The sequence below is a fragment of the Leucopleurus acutus genome (assembly GCF_964270905.1).
Source record: "Leucopleurus acutus genome assembly, chromosome: 5".
Classification (NCBI taxonomy): Eukaryota; Metazoa; Chordata; class Mammalia; order Artiodactyla; family Delphinidae; genus Leucopleurus; species Leucopleurus acutus.
In genome coordinates this window covers 45,297,306-45,318,817 of record NC_139147.1, presented here as the reverse complement: position 1 = coordinate 45,318,817, position 21,512 = coordinate 45,297,306, and the positions used below count along the sequence as shown (strand labels likewise).

Sequence of the window (21,512 nt, the reverse complement as noted above, 5' to 3'; positions counted from 1 at the left end):
GGTTCTATTCAAAGTAAGAGTGAGAGAATAATGACTTTCTTAAATGGCCAATCATTCCAGAAATAAAGAAGCCATGTTTTACAATGTTAACCTTAGAGCAAAAATAAATTCAACTTTTACACTTTCATTCCAACCACTGTCACTGTATACCAAATATAAAGATAAAAAGACATGGTATTTGCCTATGTATTAAGAATGAAATTGGAAGAAACCGTTTTACTCAAGGTACTTGACTACATATTTAGATGACCAAGAAAAGTGAAATCCTTAATGATGTGCAAAGGAATTACCCATATATATGATTTGCATTTTATGTTTTGAACTTTTCTAAGTAGGCAGCACAAATGTTCGTTGAATGTGTTAATCTTCCAGCACCTGTTCAGTAACTAAAAAAAAATCCTCCTATTGATTTAAACACGAGAAACATCAAAGTGAAAATGCGATGAGTGTGGAATTACATTTGTCTAACTTTTTATGCATCCGTATATTAGACCCTCACTTCATTTCTCTCAGTCCTTTCATGCTCTCTGCCTTTCTTGCTTGACAAGTACTTTCTTAGTAACTCCTATAGTCCTTTGTTTCTTCAACCTTAGTGAGCATTTTTCCCTTCTGGCCTAGAAAAGCCTTAGACAGTTATTTTGATAACAGACTTCTTGGCAGGCAGCAGGGTCTCCTGTGCTCTGAACTGCTCTCAGAGGCAGCCCTAATTGACCAAGAGATGATATTGTGGAGTGTCCTCCACGGCTCATCCTTTAAAGCACAGAACATACATTAATGAGTCACCTGAGAAATAAAATTAAGAGTTTATGAAGTAGATTAAGATAATAGAGAAAACACTTCAGCATTTCATTTTAAATTTCTTATTCTTAATTTCTTTAATATACTTTGCAGTTCATGTAAGAGAAGCACAATGAATGTTTTAAAAAACATTCATTTTTGATTTTTAAAACAATGTTTTAAAAATCAAGACAATCCAAACTTACAAGTATGTTGCTGGTATAACTGGATATTAGGACTGTTTGAGAGATCCTAATATAGTTAAAATTAGAGATGGAGAAAGAGGCCAGGGCTGGACTTTGGATGTTCTTGGATTGACTCTTACAATTTTGGCAAATAGGTGTTGGGCTTTGAAAGATGTTATGCAGAGGAAGTGGTAATATGATCAAGGTTTTGTTTTCGTTTAAAAATAATATTTTCTAATAGTTTGGAATATTTGGAGGGATGGAAGACTAAATGAAGGAGACTTGCCAAAATATTATTAAATTAGCCCAAGAAAGAGTTGAGGGCCTTAAGAAAAAAGGAAAGGACCAGGAGTTGATATGAAGGAATGGACAGAAGGAATACTAAGAAGTAAAACTGACAAGTCTTGTGACTACTTGGACACGTCAAGGGTAGGGACAGGGGTAATGATTCTAAGCTTTCTTGCTTGGATGCATGGGTAGATGAGGATTCACCAGGATAAGGAAACAAGCTGGGATGGATGAGCAGATATTTACTTTGTGCCTAGTATCTGCCAGGTACTATTATTAGTGCTGGAGACACAGTAAAGAAAGAACATTCATGATCCCCTTGTAATCTACTATGGGTAGAATGACAATAAACAAGGAAGTGAGTGTAAAAATAAATCAGATCTTTTCAAAGAGTGACATAATGCATAAAAAATAAAATATATGATACAAAAAAGAGTAACTGGGAGGGATTCTATTTTTGAACAGGTGATCAGGAAATGCCTGTCCTAAGAATTGACATTTGAGCCTGACTGCCAAAAAGAAAACAACCATAAGAGGACCTAAAGGGAGAGCACTTCAAGTAGAGGAAACTGCTGGCATTAAGGATGAGAACAAGTACAGCATCATGGAAGTTCATGAGTTTAGTAACCAAGGAGAGTATGGTATGATACAAGATTTGAGATGTGGGCAGGTTTCTGTGGGACACACAGGTTGTCAGATCCCGTAATGAGTTGGCTAGGTGAATTTGGACCTTAAGAGAGGAGATTGGGATATGGATAAAAATATAGGCATCATCTATTTACAGGTGCTAGTTGAAGCCATGAGATTAAGAACATGTGATGAGACAAGAAAGCTAAGAAAGAAGCATGAGAAAAATTAGTATTTAACAGTTGAGCAAAAGAAGAGAAATTATCCATGGTAACAAACACGATGTTCAGAAAATTAAGTGGGTAAAGGGGAGATTGCAAAGTCTCAGAATAAAAGAGAACAAATAGTTTCAAGAAAAAGGAAGAGATCAACAGAGTTAAATGTCATGAATAACAAGACAAAAATGTTTCTAACACAATATGGCAAATAAGATCATTGGTGAATTTTTCTTAAACAGTTTATTTTCTCACACAGTTCACACAAAGAAAAACATGATTGCAGGAGAGTGAAGAGCAAAAATCTGAATGTAGTAGAGTAAAAAGTAAATTAAAAGTGTGTGAAGAAGTAGCCATAGCCGATGAAGACTGCTTTTTCAAGGTACTTGTTTTGGGAGAAAAACTATTGGACTGGGAACATTATTTAATGATAGAAGTTTGAGTACACTTATAGGTGGTGAGGAAGGAATAGTGGAAACAAAAAATCAAAAGAGGAAGTTAACAATAATAGCCCAGCCCAATAGATGGAAGGATTTGATCACCCCTCCACAGCCAATATTTGAGGGATTAGCTTTGATTATGAGACATCTTTTTTTTAAACTGTAGCCATTTGAAACCACTAAAAATCTTTATGTGTACACCTCATCAAAGAAGATATACTGATGGAAAATAAGCATATGAAAAGCATATGAAAAGATGCCCCGCATCGTGCCATCAAGAAAATGCAAATTGAAACAACAATGATGTACCACTACACACCTATTAGAAACAACCAAAATCCAGAACACTGATAACATTAAATGCTGACGAGGATGTGTAGCAACAGGAACTCTCATTCACTGTAGGAATGCAGAATAGTACGGTTTGGTGGTTTCTTACAGAATTAAACATATTCTTACCATATGATTCAGCAATCACACTGCTAGGTATTTACTCAAAGGAGTTGAAAACTTATGTCCACCCAAAAACCTGCACAGGCATATTTATAGCAGTTTATTCATAATTGCTGAAACTGGAAAATAATCAAGCTGTCCCTTAATAGGTAAATGGATAAACAAACTGTGGTATATCCAGACAATGAAATATTATTCAGCACTAAAAATAGATGAGCTATCCAGCCTTGAAAAGACATGGAAGAATCCTAACTGCATATTACTAAGGGAAAGAAGCCAATCTGAAATCTTCTACTATATGATTCAAATTATATAACATATATATATATATGGATACAGCACAAAAATAAGTGGTTGCCATGAGTTGGTAGGAGGAAAGGATGAATATAGGCCCAGAGGATTTTAGGACACTGAAAATCCTGTGTATGATACTACTATGATTGATACATGTCATGACACATTTGTCCAAACCCAAAGAATGTACAACACCAATAGTGAACCCTAGTGTAAACTATAGACTTTGGGTGACTATGATGTGTTAATACAGGTTCATCAAATATAATGTACAATTCTGGTGGAGGATGTTGATAATGGGAAGGCTATGCATGTCTGGGTTGGGAGGAGGGAGGTATATGGGAAATTTCTATACTTTCTCTTAATTTTGTTCTTAACCTAAAACTGCTCTAAAAATAAAATCTTAATGAAAATATTTATGTGATTATATCATGTATATTATATGTCTCAAGATTATGAAATTTAAAAAAACACCTATCTCTACAGTGAAAATGCAAAGAAATTATAAAACTGTTAATGGTGAAGTCACATGCTTTGTTGTACCAGAAACTTAAGGGTTGCTGTTGTTTTGATGACAGTGCTAAGGAGCAGGGAAAGATGTCTTGAGGTCCTAGAATCAAATCACTTGTATGATTACATACAATACCTATCTAGGAGCTCTTTCCCTACTAGGCCATTTACTAGCCAAATGTCTTAGTTAGTCATTTTCAATATTTTGGTCCTCCATTTTCTTTTAAACCCAAACATTCAAAATCTCCCTGCCCCTGATACCAAGTTTAAAAAAAAAGCTTCCTTTTAAATGCCTGGAAGATTCTCTGAAAGCATAGCTTCAAATGCTAAGTCAAAAACAGCAGAAAGTGATGTGACTGTCTACCTGACACAAATTCTGACCTTTAGATAATATATTATTGGAATATAGGTGAAAAATAATGGCTTATTCAGAGACACATGATCTAGAAGTTAAGGGAACTTCCATCTATTAAAAATCTATTAGAATTTGGCTATTGTTTATGGTTAATGAAAAACAGAAAGGTTGACTGCTTATTTGATCCTTGGCCTCAAAAGTTCTGTATCTTGGTGAAGTTACCTTGGTCCTCTTAACTCTAACTGTTCAATGACCTCTTGGCTTGCCATTTTCCTGGTTTTTCTTCCCTAACAATCTAATCTTCCAATTTTTAGGAAGTATGATGCTTTGGAGTTTATGGTCCTTGCTTTTTCTGCATATATTATAATAATTGCTAGGGTCTCTCATCTAGTCAGAGTATAATTCAAAAAACTTTACTTAGATATGCATAGAGGTAGAGGACTTAATATATTTTGTGAAAAGGTCTTACAAATTCAGTACGTTATTTCTTTCAATTTGTAGGAATGTAGATGATGGAAGCTGTGAGCCCAGCATAATACTATCAACATAAAGTATTTAACAGCTTGAATACTAACTTATCAAATATTATTTCAAAATGAATTGTGAGAGAAGAGCTTTCTGTATCAACCAATTATATAGCAGCTGCTATGTGCCAGGTATTCTTCTTAGCACTTTTCAAATACTAACTTATTTAATCATTATAAATAACAACAGAATGAGGTAGGTACTGTTATTAACACTAAGAATGGTGCAACAGAGGTTAAAGGGTTAAATAATTTGCCCAAGGTTACATAGCTAGTAAGTACCAAAGCCAAGGTTTACACTCAGATAATTTGACTCTAAAAGATGGTGAACTTACTAGCACACCATGCTAAGTTTTTGCTAAAACAAGGAAAAGAAGTCCTCAAGGAAGTAGCAGAGAGAAGCCTTGAGAGGGGATTTTCCTGTGGCTGGATGAGGGGAGATCTGACAAAAGTTTTCACCTTCCTTTGGAGTTCTCTCTTTTAATCTCTATGGCAATACAGCATGCTGTTCCCTGTCTAAAGCTCTGCTCAGCGATGACCAGAATTAAACCTCTCTGCTTCCACTTGGCACAGTTAAAGCAGGCTAGCATAACTGCAAACATAACTTACAATACCAAGCATAAAAAAGTTTTTTTTAAAGAGAGAAAATCCGAGAAACATAAAATGTTAAGCTAATAAGTACATATATCAGATTCAACAATGACTGAGGTTCATAGACCTTATTATATCCCATATTTATTTCCTTAATAGTTTCTCACTCCAAAGAACTAAACCTCCCCAACTACCTACTCTGTCACCTCATTGAAGAGTTATATTGATGGGAAACAATTTATTCCTTCATTTTGTCAATCGTCTATTTATGGCCTTCTAAGAAAATAAAAAGAGCAGATTCTTCTCTATCACTCTCCTCGGAAGTCCATTTAGTTTCTGATGTAGGTTTTCAGGGATTCTTGCCTGGCACAACTGTAGCCATTGGAAACACTACCATCTACCTAAGCTGGAGCATGTTGTCCAAAATATAATATAATAATATACAGCAATTGTGCAAAAAGGATTACATATAAATAGTAATAGAAATCTTTTCCTGTTCAAAACTATTTCCACAATTAGGTGAGAAATTATATTTAGAATTTTGCTTTTCCTACTTATAAACTTAGAATACATTACTAGAAAAAAATAATATCCAGGTAGCAATTTCTCAGACTACAATTTTTTGAAGAAAGTAGTCACTCAGCACTTAAGAGTCAGAAAGCAAAAATTACATCTACTAATGAATGTGTTGTATTTTTATTAAATGTATTCTATAAAATATTTTACATTTTATAAGTCTGTAGTAGTGTATACAAATCTATAAACTGCATCAGTTAAAATAAATGGAACACCTCCACTGTCTCTAAGGAATATGTGGCATTACATAATTTTCTATCCATTTTTGCCAGTATGGAATTACATAAGATAAGCAACATTTTGGCACCAAATCATCAACAAGAAGGCAAATTTTCACTGTATCTTATTGATGTATTTAACAAGACTTTTATAACTAAGAGGTGACACTTTACTTTTGCATACCTTAGCAATGCATTAATATATTCACTTTAATTTTTATAGTGTACAGATAATTTATGATACTTTAATAATAGGAGAATACAAATAATTAAAAATTCTTGGTGCATGCATTAAAATGACCTTCCCATTTAGATTTAATATTCTATTGGTTCCAACCCCAAAATTAGAAAGTGAGAGGTGAAATGTGGACAAAGTCAAAAATATCTTCCTTTAAAGACAAATGTCAAGGAAAACTCGAACTTTTCTATATAACGATAGCACAATGACTTTCAAAGTTCCATACTGAAGCTCCCACACACAGCAAACTTGATGGTCCTAAACTGATGTGCCTTCAAAAGTTCAAGGGTTGAAACAAAAAACAGAAGTTTTGCTTATAGAGCCTCAAAAAGCCTTAAACTGCTTTAACCTCCTAAGGACAGATTATGCCTAGGAAAAATTTGCAGGGCCTCCAAATCAAGGTTGGTATATGCATGTCAGTGATCAATGTGATTTTTGAGGAATAAGTACATTCTTTGCAAGCAGCTGAAAAGCAATTATGCTAAGAAAGACAGAGAAGCTTTTTCCTTGACTATTATCAAAGACAAATAGCCTAGATGGCATAGGATTTTGCATAGTCACTTTTTTTGTTGTTTTAATTTAGAATAAAAAGACCAAAAGGGTTGGAAACAGGATTTTCAAATGAAAAATGGACAGACTTACTGGTACATGCCATGGAAGGTGGGTCTTGTTCAGCTCGAAAGTAACCCTTTTCACACTGACAGACAGAAGTTGCTTCCATGTAGGTTAAACTGTGTGGAGGACATTTAGAACACTTTGTGTTGCCAGCAAATGCTTTATAGAATCCTGGTCTGCAAGCTGCGAACATAAGAAAAACAATATTTTTTATTATTGCTTATTTTATTTGTATGTGTACAACATATTTTAACTTATACACACTTTGGATGTCAGAGTTCAGTTCACACATACACAGAAAAGTCAATACATGCTAATATTAATGAATGAAATTAGTAATTCAAAATAAGTTACCCAATGGGGACCTCATATTTTAGCTTAGGTTGCTACTTTTAAAAGGCATACTTGAAACAAAAATATGCAAAATAACAGTGCTTACCAATGTATGGGAATGCCCACATTAAGGGAGACAATTGTGTAGCTCTGGGAGATGGCATTAAATAGGACATAGCTATAGTTTGATAACACTGCTTCATTTTTATCAAGATTATTTTTTATTTTTCTGTGGCAAACAATTTTCTATTTATTATATTGAAATAAATTCATTTAAAAATTTAATCTTAGAAGTGGGTAGACAAAATATCAAGTAAATAAGGTATATTTGTTATGCACATATGACAAAAATCATGAAAACTGTAGGCTAATGACTAAATTTTCACAAAACATAATGAAAATGAAATGTAAGTGACTAAAGTTATGCTATCAAATGTTTCACTGAACCTCATTTTCTATTCACTTAAATCCATGTTGTCATTTTCACTGAACATTTTCATAGGAATGGAAGTCCTACAAAAAAGGATCCTACTATAAGCTACACATCCGGGGTCCTGAATGGTGGGGGGTTTAATTGTTTCTAGTCTCAAAGAAATGACTGCTGGCCACTTTCTAAGTTAAAACTGTTATACAAAATAAAAGAAGTGTAATTTTCCAGTGACAAATATTATGTTAAAAAATATTTTAACAAGCTATGTATTTTAACTCAACACATTTTCACAAAATGTTCTGTGTAAAAATAAACAAGAATCTTAATTTAACAATAATGAATCTATGAGTAAGGCTTCTGCTTATATATTCAGGAAGGAAAAAAAGTATTTGAAATCTGATACATATTTTATATTTAGAGCACATTCCAGTTAAAACTAGCCACATTTCAAGCATGCAATAACCTCATGTGGCTGGCTAGTGGCTACTGTATTGGATAGTGCAGTTTTGAACACAGAAATCTGTTCATTACATCTCCTTGTATAAAAATCTTTGATGACTTCCCATCATCTTTACATTAAAGTTTAAAATATTTACCTTGGATTACAAGTTTACCCATGGCTTGCCTACAGTTCACCCATGGCTTCACCCTGCCTACAGTTCCAACCACATCAGATAAAGCTGCTTCCCTCTCAAACTCCCTCTGTTAAGACTTTGCCCTTCTACTGTCTATTCTCAACTCAGCAGGCAGTGATCTTAGAAAATACATCAGATCATTTTATCACTGGGCTCTGGGCCTTCCAATGGCTTTCCACTCTCCTAGAGTAAAGCCAACTGCCCTATTAATTGCCTACCACGCATTGCATGATTTTGCTCCCCATCCATTCCCTGTGACCCTGCTTTGCATCTTCTACCTCTTTTTTTGTATCAAGCAGTCTGCTCCAGCCACACTGGCCTCCTTCAGAATCTTGGGCATCCAAAGCATTCTCCTGCCATTGGGCCTTTAGTACTTGCTCTTATCCAGCTGTCTGTATGGTTTTCTCCCTCCCTTACATCAGGTCTTTATTCAAACATTACCATATTAATAAAGCCTTCCCCGATTCCCCTTTTTATATTGCAACTCCTGCTACATCCTACCCGAGTAATCCATATTACTCTCCATTCTTATTCCTGTCTTCAAAGAACTTAACATCTGACACTCGATATGTTTAATTTTTTAAGCCATTTCCCCTTAAAATGTATGCTCTATGAGGGTAGAGATTTTTTTTTTTTTGGTCTGTTTTGTTTACTGAAGTGTTTCCAGGGCCTAGAACAGTATCCGGCATTACTTGGCCCTTAATGAGTATTTGGTAAATGAATGAATGAATGAATGAATTGCTGAGAGACTCCATTAATTTCTGAGTTTACTCTGCTCTTTGTTCTGCTTTGAGCCTTTTCCTCTGTTGAACAATCTCTTCTCTCTATCCCCACCCTACGACCCACTCATCTTGCTGACTCCTAGTCATCTTTCAAGTCTCACTTCTTTTAGAAAGCTCTACCTGGGCTTCCCTGGTGGTGCAGTGGTTGGGAGTCCGCCTGCCGATGCAGGGGACGCGGGTTCGTGCCCCGGTCCGGGAGGATCCCACATGTTGCGGAGCGGCTGGGCCCATGAGCCATGGCCGCTGAGCCTGCGCGTCCGGAGCCTGTGCTCCGCAACGGGAAAGACCACAACAGTGAGAGGACCGCGTACCGCAAAAAAAAAAAAAAAAAAAAAAAAAGAAAGCTCTACCTGACTCCCTAGACTAGTTTCTCTAAGCACCTGTGCCTTTTCCATGTTAGTAATCCCTTGACAGTTATTTGTTTAATGGCTATAAGTGCCACAAGGACAGTTTGGCACAGTGCTTGTCATAAAGTCGGTGCTTGGTACTTATTTGTTTTATTGAATTGGACAGCATGTGAGTACTCTGCTAATTAAATTCCTGCAGAAGATAATGCGTGTCTACTCAGTGCATGTTCTGATCATGGCATAATTCATCTCACTACAAATTTATAGATTTTTTTTTGGCTTGTTGCATTACTCTAAGTAAGGGATGGAAGCAGGTAGTACAAATCTTGAAACTGATTCAACTACAACTCAAGAATGATTATTTTAATATTCCAATTGAAACAAAATCTTTCCAATTAAAATTACTATCCATGTGAATTTTTTTTTTGCCTACTGCAAAACTACAAATACAAATTGTATATTGTTGCAGCAACTCTCAAGTCTATCCCTGATTTCAAATGCATGTTAACTCAAAATTGCCCTTGAAAACTTTAAAATTTTGAATTTATAAAATATATTTGGATTCTTAAATTACTACCTTATTTTAATATTAGGGTTTAGTCTACAATTTCATTTAAACATTAATGATGATGCTGTTAAAATGTTAGAAAACCACTGTTGTAGGCAGTAACATTCTTCTTATATAGCACACATTAATGGTATACAGCATGCACTTCTGTTTTTAGCCTGAATCATATTATACAACTACTTGATCATGTTATCACCTCAACTTCTTGTAACTGCCACAAGCCAGACACGGGCCTTACCATTCTTATATCTACAATGCTTTAGCATATTTTGAGTATATATTTAAGTTTTTATAAATGCCTGAAAAGTTGAATGAGTGAATAAATAAGTGATTAATTCACTAATGTCTAATATGAGATCACTATAATTCTGTAAATAGAATGAGCATGCTATATATCTTTTAGTTAGTACTTTTAGGTTTTGTTTATATTTGTTAAAAATGGGATATCGGTCCCTACATCTTGAGAACTTTTAAATTACTTTCTTATTCATCCCTTCTTTCTCTACCACTTCCTTATTTCTCTGTTTATAGGCTATGTGAACTTCATTTCCAAAAAACGAACCACCAAAAATAAGAATGTTTCCCAATATATCAATACTGCACATGGAAACTAAAATATTATCTGATTCAGTGGTTTCTAAAGTTTTCTTTTAGAAGGAGCTATTCAGATATCGACTTTCAGATTAAACCTTCATTTTAGTACCTCTCAATTTCTCTATATTTCTATATTCAAAACATTCATGACTATATATATATATATATGTATATATATGAGATCATAACATGCATGTTCTTTTTGTATGAACATTTACTTTAAAATGTCATTTAGAAATCTGGCTTATTACCATCTTTTCTTCCTTCTTTCCTCTTCAAATATCATTTTCCTAAAATGTCGACACACTGCTGTGTAGATATATGTTTACATATTTATGAACAGAAGGATTTAGTGTTATTGATTTTTCAATATTGAGATAATATCAATAAACTTTAGATTGTTTTCATCAATTATCAATTATAACATGGAAATCTCTCCAGGTCAATGGTTGTAGTTAAGTCACTGTGATATATTTGTAGTATATGTGTCAGCAATCTCCCAGTTGGAAGAAATACTTTATAAACTATGCTGCAGTAAACATCCCCATGATGATACTTATATTTCAGTTCCCAAGAGTAGGCACTCTGGGCCAGGGTATGTTTATTATTTGTTTTAACACATATTTCCATGTTACATTCCTAAACATTTCTAAAATGCACAATAATGTAAGTGAGCACCCTAATCTTTCACCCTGCTAATCCCTATAATTAATGTTAGTCACTCTTTTACCTTTTGACAATATGTGGAGTTAAATATTATTACTTTAATTGAAGTTTCCTAACTGCCACTAATGCTCCACATTTTTTTTCATATTTTTATTGGTCATTTGTTTATACTTTTCTATGAATTGCCTTTTATATCCTTTTCTATTGGTTGCTTATCTTCTATTAATTTATTGGGTTGGCCAAAAAGTTCATTCAGGTTCTTCCATAACATCTTACAGAAAAACCTGAATGGCCTTTTTGGCCAACCCAATATAAGTGCTATTTATTAGCAATATTAATTTTGTATTTGTCATTTTTGTTATATATATTTTTGCATCAATTTTCTAATGACGTGCATAAAAGTCACATTCATAATAGCATAAAAAACAGTAAAATACTTAGGCATAAATTTAATCAAGGAAGTGAAAGACCTGTACAAAGAAAACTACAATATTTTGATAAAGAAATTGAAGAGAATACAAAACAATGGAAAGATACCCCATGTTCATGGATTGGAAGAATTAATATTGTTAAAATGTCCACACTATGCGAAAGCAACTAAAGATTCAATGCACTCCCTATCAAAATTCCAATGGCATTTTTCATAGAAATATAAAAAACAATCCTAAAATTTATGGAATTACAAAAGACCCCAATAGTCAAAGCAATTCTGAGAAAGAATAACAATGCTAGAGGCATCACACTTCCTGATTTCAAACTATAGTACAAAGTTATATGAATGGAAACAGTATGGTACCAGCATAAAAATACACACATAGGCCACTAGAACAGAATAGAGGGCTCCAAAATAAACTCCTACATAAACAATCAAATATATAGGTCAAGGGAGCTAAAAATACTCAATGGCAAAAGGATAGTCTCTTCAATAAATGATGTATAACAACATACAGAAAAGTGAACTTGGACTTGACCAGACACCACTCACAAAAATTAACTCAAGGGCTTCCCTGGTGGCGCAGTGGTTGAGAGTCCGCCTGCCGATACAGGGAACACGGGTTCGTGCCCCGGTCCAGGAAGATCCCACATGCCATGGAGCGGCTGGGCCCGTGAGCCATGGCTGCTGAGCCTGCGCATCAGGAGCCTGTGCTCCGCAACGGGAGAAGCCACAACAGTGAGAGGCCCGCGTACCGCAAAAAAAAAAATTAACTCAAAATGAATTAGAAACTTAAACATAAAACCTGAAACTGTAAAACTTCTAGAAGAAAACATAGTGGAAAAGCTACTTGATATAGGTCTTGGCAATGATTTTTTTAGAATATGACAGCAAAAGCACCAGCAACGAAAGCAAAAATAAACAGTGGGACTACATCAAACTAAAGAACTTCAGCACAGCCAAAAAACAATAAAAATAATGAAAAGGCAACCTATAGAATGGGGCAAAATATTTGCAAACCATATATCTGATATATCTGATAAATATAAAATATATAAAGAACTCACACAACTCAATAACAACAACAGCAACAACAATATAAAACATACAGTTAAATAAAAAATAGAGGAACTGAACAGACATTTCTTTAAAGAAGACATACAAATGTCCAACATGAATGCTCAATATCACTAGTCATCAGGGAAATGTAAATGAAAACCACAAGGATATATCACCTCACGAGGGTTAGAATGGCAGTTATCAAGAAGACAAGAGATACATTATGGCAAGGATGTAAAGAAAAGGGAACCCTTGTGTACTGCTGGTGGGAATGCAAGTTGGTGCAGCCAATATGGAAAACTGTATGGATGTTCCTCGGAAAATTAAAAATAGAGCTACCATGTGACCCAGCAATCTGTTTCTGGGTATTAGGAAATAAAGGAAATAAAAACAGGATATGAAAAAGTTATCTGAACTCCCATGTCCATTACAGCATTATTCTCAATAGCCAAGATACGGAAAAAATCTGTGTGCATCAACAGATGAATGGATAAAGAAGATCTACAGTGATTCTACATTTTAGTTGAAAGTGATGCTACCACTTTGGGGGACTATTTGGCAGTATCTACTATAGAGGAACATACACATATCTTCTGACAATTCCATTCCTTGGCATTTACCCAACAGAACAGTACAAAGTGAAAGTAGCTTCTCTTCCTCCAGGCAGTCATACCAAGTTCCATTGCTAAGTGAGCTGCCACTTCTTCATTTGATTTTTTCATTTTCTGCAATTTTGTTGACATGTTGACCTTTCTCACGTGATGTATTTTCTTCTCCCTTACTTTGCCCTTGTTAGTGTAAACCTTCTATATTCTCTTACTCATTTTGATGAAGTTTCCTGAAGAAATGGAGTTAAATCTATATGTTCAATCAACTATGTTTAAAGAATTTTAGACTTTACTAAATTTCTAATCATATAATTGGAGGGAGTATATTTAATTGAGAATAAGAAAATTACAAACAAATTATTTATGATATATATGAAATGATTTTTAAATTTTCTGGTGTCATGTACTTATGATAAAAGTAGCAAGAATGCTAGAAAAATAAATACAGGGCTTCTCTGGTGGGGCAGTGGTTAAGAATCTGCCTGCCAATGCAGGGGACACAGGTTTGAGCCCTGGTCTGGGAAGATCCCACATGCCGTGGAGCAACTAAGCCCGTGCACCCCAACTACTAAGCCTGCGCTCTAGAGCCCGCAAGCCACAACTACTGAAGCCCGCATGCCTAGAGCCTGTGCTCTGCAACAAAAGAAGCCACTGCAATGAGAAGCCTGCGCACCACAACGAAGAGTAGCTCCCGCTTGCCACAACTAGAAGATGCGCGCATGCAGGAACGAAGACACAATGTAGCCAAAAATAATAAATAAATAAAATTAAATAAAAAGAAAAACAAATACAATGTAATTTGGTAGTGGGGATCTATAAAATGTAAAATATACAAATATTTTCATCAAATTACATAATAAATAATCTAAGTTAAAACACAGTTTTCTATTTCAAAAAATACATTTATGATTTGAGGAACTTTAAGTGATTGCCTAAAATAATGATAAAAGATGGGTTATACATTAAAAAGTACAAAGTAGTTTTTATAGAAAAGCATGTATTAAAGGCACATACATGAGTATAGTTATTGAAATACCACAAATATTAATGAAGTACATATCTTGCCATATAATTTCCCCATCAATGTTTGTAATTTCATTGTCCTCAGAAAATTAAAGTCTCTGGGTATTGACTGGAATACAGTTGGAAAGTATTTTTATACACACACACACACACACACACACACACACACACACACACAGATTTATGTCTGCTAAAACTAAATCAAGAAATGTGTGACCTGTTCTACACATACTTTATTTTAAAAATTGAATTGTTAGGCTATATACTGCTAGCAATGTTTTTTTTAGGTTTATCTTTATTATCAGAGAACTTTAAGACAAAGGACCATGATAAATCCCAGTTGGTATATCATGCTGTGCAGTTCTCATCAGCTGATGAAATACTGAACTGTGTGTTGTCTGACAGGAACTGATATTAATATAATTGACTGCTTTTCCCTCATAGATGCTCAATAGTCTGTAAGTTTAGATAAACCTGAATGACTTATCAGTAAAATATGTGATGTGCATCATTTCTCAAAACATTAGAACTCAGGAAATTTAATAAACTGGGATAGGCAGTATCATTACTATTTCCCTAGATATTGTTCTACAATTATAGAAATTAAAATGTGCTGTCATGTAAGTAGAGAAGGCAGAGAAGATTGGAGAATCGAAAAATAAAAAGGAAAAAACCCTAAAACTTAAGGGTAAATAAGTATAAATATTTTTTGAGAATAACCTATTAATAACTTACCAAAGGAAAATCTCAAGGCCAAATGCAAGTTTATTAATAATAAACTGTGGATTGTGCTTCAAAATATTCAACCTAATTTTCCTTGCAGGGGAGCTACTATGAAGTCCTCATGAAGGTAATGTATATAAAAGTGTCCTGTTATGAATTCTAATTTCTTACTTCCACCAGAGAAATGTTAAAGTAGACTTTCTCTTGAATAAGCAAATTAAAAAAAAAAATCAGACCTACCTACAAAAATATACTGTAGGTTACATGACTTTCACCCTAAAGAATCAGAGGAAAGGACTCCGAAAAGTATGGAATACCACATCTTCTTTCACCTGTTCATCTGTTAAATCTGGGCACAATACCCCCTATCTGAGGACTCTGAAAAGTAAGTAGAAGCAGGCATACTGGAAAATACCAAAATTTGTAGTACTACCTAGCTGGCAATGAATTTGCTGTCCTTCCCTCCCTCCCTCTTTCCTCTTTTCCCCAGTGCTTTGGTCTGGAGCCTGGACTGAGTGGACTGGAAACCTGGAAATGGCCACCAGGTCACAGTCAGAGCTCTAGCTCACTTTAGCTCTGGAAGTGGGAAATGGAATTCCTAATGCTCAGGAGAGAATGTGAAAATCCCTTCCCTCTTTGTTTGTTTGTTTCTTTCTCTCTCTCTCTCTCTCTTTTTTTTTTTTCTCCTGTTCTCTCATGCCCAACCCTCAAGTAATCATGCGGTAGACTGGTGGTGGTGGTCAGTAATGGGAGCCCACAGGAGCCAAAACTCTCAAGAAAGAAAAAACTTCCTCTTCCTTCTCTGAAGCTGTGGTTCTGAGAGGGTAGAGTCCCACTGCATTTCTTTTTCTCTCTGTCCTCCTCTCACTTGGTCCTGGATGTAGATCCAGTTGCAGAAGTGCACAGCAGAGTGGAACAAATAAAGCCCCAGCTGTCTGTCTACACAAAGGACCTTAAAGAGGAGTCATAGAGATTCGGAAAGTACTGGGAAGACCATGGAGAGACAGGAGCTCAGGAAAGCAATTCCACACACTTGTTTATAAACTCCTGGGCTTGCTCCCAAACTGCATATCCTTGGAACTGATTCTATTTAACATATCAAAGACTTTGATAACTGAACCAAAAGACTACCACCCAGGTCTCAGACAAACAGTTTTAAATTTTTGGTTAGGTAAGAGAGGACACCAACCTAGAAGATATATACTGTTTTTTGTTTGTTTGTTTTCTTACTATGTGACACAAAAACTTATAAACAGGGATATATACTGGCAAACCCAGGTAAGTTGCCATTAACAAGCATAAAGTGGATCTATTAGATCTTAGTTTTACCTTCCACCATTTTTTCTCATTCACAGACTCATGATTTATATGTTAAAGATAATTTTCAAAAAGTGCTTTTATTTGAGAGATGGACAAGTGTCAACAACGGAGCATTACTTGGAATATAATGTCAGAAATACTTTAGGAGTCTGAGGCTGATGACATGCAAAATTAAAATTCTAAAGGTGTCTCTAGTGTGAGAGTAAGGTCAGTGTTTTTATTCTGAGGTTAAGATAGGGTATGGAGACCAAAGGTTTATATTAGCAGTTTTTAGGATTAGACACCTTTTTCATTTTTATTACCAGTTTGAATACAATCTGGTAATAATAATGGCACAACATAAAAAGCTACCATATTTTTTTCTAAAAATACAGATCACTTTTTAACTGTTCTATCATTCATTTCCTAATGCTATTTTTATTAACTTTGGTGCTCCTAGGTATATTTTAGTCAACCAAACTTAAGCCTGCATTAATACTACTTCCTTCCTATTTAACAGTCCTTTTAAAAAGTGTGCTTGTTGAATCTATCATATTTTCAGGTATTTTGAAATGAGATGCTATTTAACTTTTGAGGCCCTCATCAGAGATTCTTATTCCTATTTCACTATTTTTTCTAGACATCCAGTAATGACAGTTTCCAACTTTGTCTTTCATTATTCCTTTTTTGCATATTCCTTATCAGAGTAAATTTACTTTTCCGAATAAGTAAAACCATTGCCAAAGAGAAAACACCCCTTGATTCACTGTACTATGTATTAGTAATAACACCTACAGCAAAACCATTTATAATCATTGAGCATTCGGAATGAGTCAGATGTTGTGCAAAGCACTTTCTCTACAGTTTTTTAGTTATTCTTACAAAAATTAGCTACAAAGGATATGGCCTTTGGAACTAGATTACATGGCTTTGAGTTCTGCTTCTGTATTTTACTAACCCTTCACTTCAGTCAACTTATTTTTCTGTGCATCATTTTTCTCATCTGTAAAATGGGGCACCTAACTGAGAGCTTGTTGTGAGGATTTAATTAATTAATTCATGTAAAGTGATCAGAAGCGTGCCTAGCATATTATCATGAAGATGAGGAAACTGAAGTTAAGCGATATAAAGTAAGTTTCTATGACAGATTGTGTTTTCCAAAAATGGCTCCAACAGTATTTCCCACCCTACAGTGGCTTCTGACTATGTCTCATAGATACTCTTTCCCATAGAGAGCTCAGGTTTACATCCCCTCCTCTTAATCTGGGTGTGTTTGTAATTACAGTGAGTTCCTTTGGAATGGTTACTTTTAGAAGCTAGTCACCAGGCCAAGGGGAAGGTCAAGCAGCCATGAAGAGGCCCAGGTGGAGAACTTAGGCCTTTGGTGCATGGCTGTGGCTGAGCTCCCAGCTGACAGCCATCACCACCCTGTCAGCCAGGTAAGTGAGCTACCTGGGATATAGATTCTCCAGGCCCTAGTGAAGCTGCCCCCAAGTTTGGGGGGCACTTTCTTATGTAGATCTGAGAACCTGGAACACTTGCTGAAGGTCATATGGTAGAAGAGCCAAAAATTAAGGCTTAGCTCCATTCCTATCCATAATCTGAGTTCTCACCATAGAGTAAGTTAGGTACCCATAGTATTTGGAACAGCATGCCTACTTTGTTATCTAGAGCAGTGAAGGATTGAACCACAACTTTTAAAGGAAAACTGGTGATGGTATTTGGATTATAAATAACTGTTGTAATGAAAAAATACTCTTTTGTGGGATTTAATTGACAGAGATAGCTTTAACTGATAGTTTCTTGTTCTCTTAGAAACTCTTCTTTTATGTAAGAAGCAAAATAAATATAATTTTATTCAGACCATTAGAAATAAAAATGTATTCCACAACACTTACTTCATAAAAAATGCTTTATGTATATATATCCCCTCATTTTATAGAAAAAGTAAGCAAGACATTTTATCTTCCAATGTAGAATTGAAGAATAGACTCATCATAAAATGGCTTGTGTGCATGATTTCAACATTTTGACCAAACTCACTCATCACTGCTCGAAGTCTCATATACTCTGACACCTCAGTAAAGTCTGACAACCATATCTTCTGCTGGCTTAGCAACAAACTTACAATCCATTCTTTAATCTGACAATTGTGAATGTCCTGCTGTCATGTATTCACAGGCCTAGCCGCTCCACGGCATGTGGGATCTTCCCGGACCGGGGCACGAACCCGTGTCCCCTGCATCGGCAGGCGGACTCTCAACCACTGTGCCACCAGGGAAGCCCTGTAAAATTTTTAATCAAAGTATAGTTCACTTAAAACATATTAGTTTCAGGTTTACAACACAGTGATTAGATATTTTTATAGATTATACTCCGCATAAAGTTAAATATTGGCCATATTGACTGTACTGTACATTACATCATTGTATTTTATTTATTTTATACCTAGAATTTTGTACCTCTTAATCCCCTTCCCTTACTTTTCCTGTTCTCCCTTTCCTCCCCCAACTGGTAACCACTAGTTTGTTCTCTGTATCTGTGAGTGTGTTTCTGTTTTGTTATATTCATTTATTGGTTTTATTTTTTAGATTCCACATATAAGTGAAAACATACAATATTTGTCTTTCAATCTCTGACTTCTTTCACTAAGCATAATACTTTCAAGGTCCATACATGTTGTTGCAAATGGCAAAATTTCATTCTTTTTAATGGCTGAGTAATATTCCAATATATATCGACCACATCTTCTTTATCCACTCACCTATGGATGGGCACTTAGGTTGCTTCCATATCTTGGCAATCATAAATAATGTTGCTATGAATACTGGGGTACATATATCATTTCAAATTAATGTTTATATTTTCTTCAGATATATACCAAGGACTAGAATTGCTGGACCATATGGTAGTACTATTTTTAATTTTTGAGGAATTCCATAGTGTCTATGCCAATTTACATTTCCACAAACAATGTACTCCATACCCTTGCCAACACTTGTTATTTCTTGTCTTTTAGACAATAGCTATTCTCACAGGTGTAAGTTGATATCTCATTGTGATTTGATTTGCATTTCCCTAATGATTAATGATGTTGAGCATCTCTTCATGTGCCTGTTGGCCGTCTGTATGCCTTCTTTGGAAAAATGTCTATTTAGGTCCTCTGCCTATTTTTCAACTGGGTTTTTTAGTAGTACGCATTTTGTATATATTTTGTATATTAACCCCTTAACAGACATATTTGCAAATATCTTCTCTCATTCAGTATGTTGTCTTTTTACTTTGTTGATGGTTTCCTTCATTTTACAAAAGCTTCTTAGTTTGAATAGCAGAGTAATTGAGGCAGAAGAATGGATAAGTGACCTGGAAGATAAAATAGTGGAAATAACTACTGCAGAGCAGAATAAAGAAAAAAGAATGAAAAGAATTGAGGACAGTCTCAGAGACCTCTGGGACAACATTAAACACACCAACATTCAAATTATAGGGGTTCCAGAGGAAGAAGAGAAAAAAGAAAGGGACTGAGAAAATATTTGAAGAGATTATAGTTGAAAACTTCCCTAATATGGGAAAGGAAATAGTTAATCAAGTCCAGGAAGCACAGAGAGTCCCATACAGGATAAATCCAAGGATAAACACGCCAAGACACATATTAATCAAACTATCAAAAATTAAATACAAAGAAAAAATATTAAAAGCACTGAGGGAAAGACAACAAATAACATACAAGGGAATCCCCATAAGGTTAACAGCTGATCTTTCAGCAGAAACTCTGCAAGCCAGAACAGAGTAGCAGGACATATTTAAAGTGATGAAAGGGAAAAACCTACAACCAAGATTACTCTACCCAGCAAGGATCTCATTAAGGTTTGGCAGAGAAATAATAAACCTTTACAGACAAGCAAAAGCTAAGAGAATTCAGCACCACCAAACCAGCTTTAAAACAAGTGCTAAAGGAACTTCTCTAGGCAGGAAACACAAGAGAAGGAAAAGAGCTACAAAAACAAACCCGAAACAATTAAGAAAATGGTAATAGGAACATACATATTAATAATTACCATAAATGTAAATGGAATAAATGCTCCAATCAAAAGACATAGACTAGCTGAATGGATACAAAAACAAGACCCATATGTATGCTGTCTACAAGAGACCCACTTCAGACCTAGGGACACATACAGACTGAAAGTGAGGGAATGGAAAAAGATATTCTACGCAAATGGAAATGAAAAGAAAGCTCGAGTAGCAATTCTCATAACAGACAAAATAGACTTTAAAACAAAGACTATTATAAGAGACAAAGAAGGACACTACATAATGATCAAGGGATTAATCCAAGAAGAAGATGTAACACTTGTAAATATTTATGCACCCAACATAGGAGCACCTCAATACATAAGGCAAATGCTAACAGCCATAACAGGGGAAATCAACAGTAACACAATCATAGTAGGGGACTTTAACACCCCACTTTCACCAATGGACAGATCATCCAAAATGAAAATAAATAAGGAAACACAAGCTTTAAATGATACATTAAACAAGATGGATTTAGTTGATATTTAGAGGACATTCCACCCAAAAACAATAGAATACAGTTTCTTCTCAACTGCTCATGGAACATTCTCCAGGATAGATCATATCTTGGGTCACAAATCAAGACTTGGTAAATTTAAGAAAATTTAAGAAAAGTTGTATCAAGTATCTTTTCTGACCACAACGCTTTGAGAATAGATATCAATTACAGGAAAAGATCTGTAAAAAATACAAACACATGGAGGCTAAACAATACATTACTTAATAACCAAGAGATCACTGAAGAAATCAAAGAGAAAATCAAAAAATACCTAGAAACAAATGACAATGAAAACACAATGACCCAAAACCTATGGGTTGCAGCAAAAGCAGTTCCAAGAGGGAAGTTTATAGCAATACAATCCTACCCTTTGCTGATGACAAGATACTATACATAGAGAATCCTAAAGATGTTACCAGAAAGCTACTAGAGCTAATCAGTGAATTTGGTAAAGTAGCAGGATACAAAATCAATGCACAGAAATCTCTTGCATTCCTATACACTAATGATGAAAAATCTGAAAGTGAAAT

General features: G+C 35.0%; 1 protein-coding gene across 4 annotated transcripts in view; it reads right to left on the bottom strand.

The window, feature by feature from the left end:
- Positions 1-21,512, bottom strand: part of EPHA6 (EPH receptor A6) — a gene marked incomplete at its 5' end in the record, with an annotated part of 855,070 nt that overhangs the window by 499,083 nt on the left and 334,475 nt on the right. For all 4 annotated transcript variants that reach the window (XM_082840129.1, XM_082840131.1, XM_082840130.1 and 1 more), the window contains one exon: positions 6,934-7,089. In XM_082840129.1, coding sequence (XP_082696255.1) covers positions 6,934-7,089 — 156 coding nt within the window. The remainder of the gene's footprint in view (positions 1-6,933; positions 7,090-21,512) is intronic.